Below are 2408 nucleotides of genomic sequence, written 5' to 3' on the forward strand. Positions count from 1 at the left end.
CCTGCATCCCCTGTGGCCCCCGCTGCACTTGGATTATTTCGTAAATTTCCAAAAGTTTCACCATCATTATTCGCTCTATTAGGTGCACCTGTAATAATATAGTATTATTGTGTATTCGTACTAAATAATGTGCCAAAGGTATGTAATTTTTATTCTTTATATATATGCCCTTCATAAGATAACGGTTGTATATGAGATCGATATTTTTTTATACATGCAGTTGGTTGAGAATGCTTATCTTTTAAATAATGTTTACCTCCAGATGTTTCCTGATTTCCATGAGGTGAACCTTGTGTTGAGACTTGAAGATCTTTCTGATTTGGTGAGTTTTGTATGTTTGTATCATGTTCCATATTTGAGTTAGGCTCTTGAAGGGATTTTTCATAGTTTTGTGTCTTTTCTGTTTGTACTTGACTTACTAGACCAGTTGTTTCTTGTCGAGTGTGCGGATCACTTTGAGGAGAACTATCCCTTTGTAATACCATAGAATTACATACACTAGCAAAAGAATCTTGAATACCCCGTATCTCCTGACCATTTGGATGAAGCAAAGAGTTTTTATCACTAGAAGTTAAATCACGTGCACATAAGGAATTATTTGCATCATGATAAGTACTGCTGATATTCTTATCAATATTTATTTCCCTAATATGTGTTTTACAAGTACTTTCTTCAATATAAGATGTTTCACTACTTACCTCACTGCAAGATGTTCCACCATCAACTACCAGACAAGGGCCACTCTTACCGGGATTATCACTACATGGGGCCTTATCCTCTTTAGCTTCAACATCCGAAACTGCATCACAAGCACCTTTACTGTCATTGTGTGCATTATCAGCAGTTTTAGTAACATAACCTTCTCTAGGAGGGTCATTTTCAATAGTACTTTTAACACTAGAAGGTGTATGGTCTGATGATGCAGAAATAACCCCTACGTCGGCAGTACCTACAGAAGAAAGGGATATCATACAATCATTTGCACTATCAGTAACTATAAGAGGGGATCTTCTATCACGAGGTTTTCCACTAATAGAAGTTTCCGCAGCACGATATTCTGTGGTAGAAAACACAGGATCATCTTTATCAACATAGAGATGATCTCCATCGGTTTGACTGCCAACAGCTTGCCAATCATGTGCATTACCACTTAGGGGGGTTACTATTATGTGCATCGCTTAGAGCAGCAATTGTTTCTGAAGTTCTTTCTTGATGGATTCCAGTTGAAGTAGATTTTCCTTCAGGGTTACTTTGTGTAGAAGTACCGCTTGGATTAGTACCTAATGCATTATTAGAGGGAATAATTGCTACATGTGAAGATGGGTTTCGATTCTCTATTGGTCCAGAGAGCCTAAAAGGATGGCTAACTTTTGGTTCCGGTTTTTCAAGATCAGGCTCACCAGAAGTTTCCAGAGACTTTATATCCTGTTTATTCTGTGAAATTTCTTGTTGTTGGCTTGGTTCTATTACATTTTTTACAGGGTCTTGATCTCTTTCGCAAGATATTTTTGTATCATCCTTTAATCCAATAAGTTCTTTATATTGTGGTGTGATGAAATTACAATTCGTATTTGCATTACATTTTTGAAAAAAACCGTTTATATCTTCATAATTATCTAAGTTAAGATCTAGAGACCATTTAGTATAACACTCCTTATGTTTCTCTTTTTCTTGCTTTATATATGTAATTAATTTTTCGCATTCGTCCTTGAAATTTGCATGCCCCTTTTCTTTAAATTCAGCAATTTTAACTTGAACATGCTCTACAATTTCAGCATATATACTCAAACACTCAACTTTATCCAATGTTTTGCTATTATTATCAAAGATTACGGTTACGGTCCCCCCTGTATGTGCATTATGTGTTATCATAGTGCCTTTTTTATATTTCTTTTAACAATTAAATTAGGATAATAACTGATGCATACAAGTAGACACATTTGCAATGTAGAATTTAATATTTTGTAATCATGACCATGGCTTGTTGCCTTTATACAAACAAATATAACAGTGCTATCAAATGATACAGAGTTTAGGGTTTCAGGGTTTACACATCATATTCATTCTTGCACGCTTAGAAATAGTTTTAATTACGTAACAAAAATATGCATAATAAATAAATATAAGTATATAGATATATACATTACGTATACATGAATCAGCTTCAATCTTTTGAAATGTAAGAAATATAAAATGAAAAGGAAAGGGTTTTGAATAATCAGTTCACCAAATATGTACGGTAAAATTTATAAGGTAAAAACATCAAACTGTTATCATCATATCATGTATACTCAATGAATTCACTCTTTTCCTCACAATTGTGATAAAAACAGTGTGCGCAAAAAAAAAAAAATTAAAATGAAATTGATCAAATTCTGTTGACAATTTTATTAATAAAAAAGGGTTGA

At 33.6% G+C, this 2408-nt stretch overlaps 1 protein-coding gene across 1 annotated transcript; it reads right to left on the minus strand.

Annotated features, from left to right (window-relative positions):
- Positions 1-149: 149 nt before the first annotated feature.
- PCYB_003760 (CYIR protein) lies at positions 150-1872 on the minus strand (the record flags this gene model as incomplete). The annotated part of the gene is made up of 2 exons (XM_004227797.1): positions 150-1057; positions 1596-1872. The coding sequence occupies 2 exons, from the start codon at positions 1870-1872 to the stop codon at positions 150-152; spliced, it is 1185 nt and encodes a 394-aa protein (XP_004227845.1).
- Positions 1873-2408: the final 536 nt, after the last annotated feature.

The sequence above is a fragment of the Plasmodium cynomolgi genome (genome assembly GCF_000321355.1).
Source record: "Plasmodium cynomolgi strain B DNA, scaffold: 0351, whole genome shotgun sequence".
Lineage (NCBI taxonomy): Eukaryota > Apicomplexa > Aconoidasida > Haemosporida > Plasmodiidae > Plasmodium > Plasmodium cynomolgi.